Below are 2,673 nucleotides of genomic sequence, written 5' to 3'. Positions count from 1 at the left end.
GTTTCAGTTGATCTATACTACTTATCAGTGTGTGATTGAAGTCTAAGAATTATACTTTAGTTTTGAATGATGCCTTAAATCAGAGCCTTTAATGTGCCTTGAATGATCCTTTAATGTGCCTTGAATCAGAGCTAGCCTTCCCTGAGACCTGCTAAGGTCGCGTGAGGTTCTGCTTAAGCAGATACTATCAAACTAGCTTGAACAAATATCTTGATTTCCACTAGGCAATAGTAGTAATTGTAATTAATCGAATTGGTGAAACTGATAAGCAAAAATCCACATAAAAATGAGAGGGACTGCATCAATTACATGCAGTTGCAAAGAATTTTACTTTAGAAGCATAGCCAACCCATTGGAAACTGATGTTTTAAGGGTCGGCGAAACTTGGGAATTCCCAAAAAATACATCAAAAAGGGCTGAAGTTACGTTGGTCGAATCGATCGTAGCATCCACAGCTGATGGCGGACCATCAGAGGAAATGGAAACCTGGAAACACCCACCATAAACCATTAATTAATAAATGCCAGCAAGCTCAAATGTTAAAAGGATAAAATCCACATAAAGATGGGAATAAACTGGATTCGGCGTGCACATTTGTGATTAACTTACAATCATCTTTGTTGGATCTAACCAGGTTAAGAATATGAGAGTGCCTTTCTTGAGAGGACGCCCCTCAAAGGTGCTACGGAACGTAGATAGTGCAGATTCATCAGCAGGCTTGGGTACTTCAATTCTAGGAGATATGGCTTCATCCAAGGCATCCCAGAACGTCTTACCATCGATATCTCGCACAAGAACTATCTGCAGTGATTTCTCCAGGGGAGCTTTTAAAATATAACGAACGACACATCAATTAGCACTATCTGCAGAAGATTAATTCATATATATATTTTCTACAAAATCAAACTTAATAACATCCTTCATACCTTGAAAAATCGAATCATACAAAGACGAATCGCGTTGAATATCAGCAGCTGGTCGTCCTTTCCAAGCATTCAATGTTTCTACAATAGATTCATTCATATAGAAACCCGCAGCATATACTTTGACTCCAATTATTGCGATTTTCTTCTCCCTATAGCCTGCATTGGTGTTTTGTTTTCAGTCATGGTATCACGAATTCGAGTACATAACAAAACAATGAGCATGGAAAAAAGATAATTAACTAACCTGAACCAAGCAAAGACAGTGAATTGGAGCATCCAGGAAGAGTTAATGATGTCTGAAATTTCACATCAGTAGTAGGCTCAACTGTGTATTCTTCAACACTTCCAACTACGGTAAGAAAATTAAAATTCAGACCCTAGACCCCAGAAGGAAATGTGAAATGAGCAATTAATACTTACCAGAAGAAGCTTTGGGAGAGAAATTAGATGAAAGAGGAGATCTCTTGACTTGAGGAAATGTGGGTGTCAATGAATGAATACAAGTGAATGTGGATAAGGCAGATAATTGAATTGTTGCAGTTGAACATTTTTTTGCTGTAACTTTAGAGTTTTGTCTTGAAATTGAGTTTGTGAGGAGTATTGATGATGAAAATGGAGATGCAACAACACCCATTTTGCAAGATTTTTTTTTTCTTCGTCAAATCATGGCTATGAGAAATTTCATTTGGGATTTCAATTGGTGGTATAGTTGCAAAATTCAGTCCAATAATGTAAAAAACATACCATTTAGAACCGAAACCAAATTCCATTCTGGTTCCAAGTCCAACTCAAAGTTATCTTTTATGGGCTTAGAACTTTTTGGAATGATTTTTCGTTTATGGGATTAGCACTTTTTGGAATGATTTTTTAGGAAGTGCTTTTGATTAGGCCATGGCCCATGGCCATCTAGTGTTGAGGGGTAAAGGGTGTTCTAGTGGTAGTAAATAACTAAACTGCCTTTTAATTCATTTCAAAATATAAAATAAAACATAATTTAATTCAAAAGAATTTAAAAAAAAATCAAGTTCTACCTTTTCTTGGCATAATTTCTGACGGCGGTTCCAATCCCTGTTATTGGATTTATGCATTGGACCTACCCCTAGCAAATCTCGTACCCGTCTGACTGGCAATTCGTACCCATTTTAATTTTTAAGACTGAGTAGATATATCATATACCCATCCATAAGCCCATGCATATCCATACTCTTTCAGGTCAAAATTTAAATTCCTACTCGATCTTAAATCTTAAACCATTCTCAACATGGGTCCAAGAGCATAGCTCAGTGGTATCCCATCAACTACAATAAGGAGGAAGTCAGGGATTCAATCCCCACGCTAGGGGTGAGCAAAAAGTCCGGAACCGCGGATTTCACCTGTATCCGTCCGCAAAATTGTGGATGATACCCAATTCGCAAGATCAATGGGCTGGACATGAGTTGAATTCTGAAATCCATATTTTTAGCGGTTTGGTTATGATTGGACTTTGAAATCCACGGATTCACCCGCATCATATGATTGCAAACACTGCCATTAAGATATAGATAGTCCTAGCAGTACCGAAGCAAATGACAAAAATGCACACTACAACAATGACACTATGAGAGGGGTTCTTACTTACCCTGCATACTAGTTAGCACTATTTATAATGAACCATGATCTTCTAAGGGAGTGGTTCAAGGGTATATTCAAGGTCTTGTAGTAGTCATCAAGAGCTAGTAAGCTTAAATAGCTCATGATGATGATGACA

General features: G+C 37.6%; 1 protein-coding gene across 1 annotated transcript; it reads right to left on the bottom strand.

The window, feature by feature from the left end:
* Positions 1-214: 214 nt before the first annotated feature.
* On the bottom strand, positions 215-1,639 carry LOC113300509 (fatty-acid-binding protein 3, chloroplastic-like). Its single transcript, XM_026549710.1, has 5 exons — positions 1,347-1,639; positions 1,171-1,275; positions 927-1,082; positions 610-824; positions 215-486 (listed from the first exon to the last, which is right to left on the bottom strand). Exons 1-5 carry the CDS (start codon positions 1,558-1,560, stop codon positions 328-330), a joined length of 849 nt encoding a protein of 282 aa, XP_026405495.1. The 5' UTR covers positions 1,561-1,639; the 3' UTR covers positions 215-327.
* Positions 1,640-2,673: the final 1,034 nt, after the last annotated feature.

Source organism: Papaver somniferum, chromosome 7 (assembly GCF_003573695.1).
Source record: "Papaver somniferum cultivar HN1 chromosome 7, ASM357369v1, whole genome shotgun sequence".
Classification (NCBI taxonomy): Eukaryota; Viridiplantae; Streptophyta; class Magnoliopsida; order Ranunculales; family Papaveraceae; genus Papaver; species Papaver somniferum.
The sequence above is the reverse complement of the archived record's forward strand: the minus strand, read 5'-3'. Positions and strand labels throughout refer to the sequence as shown.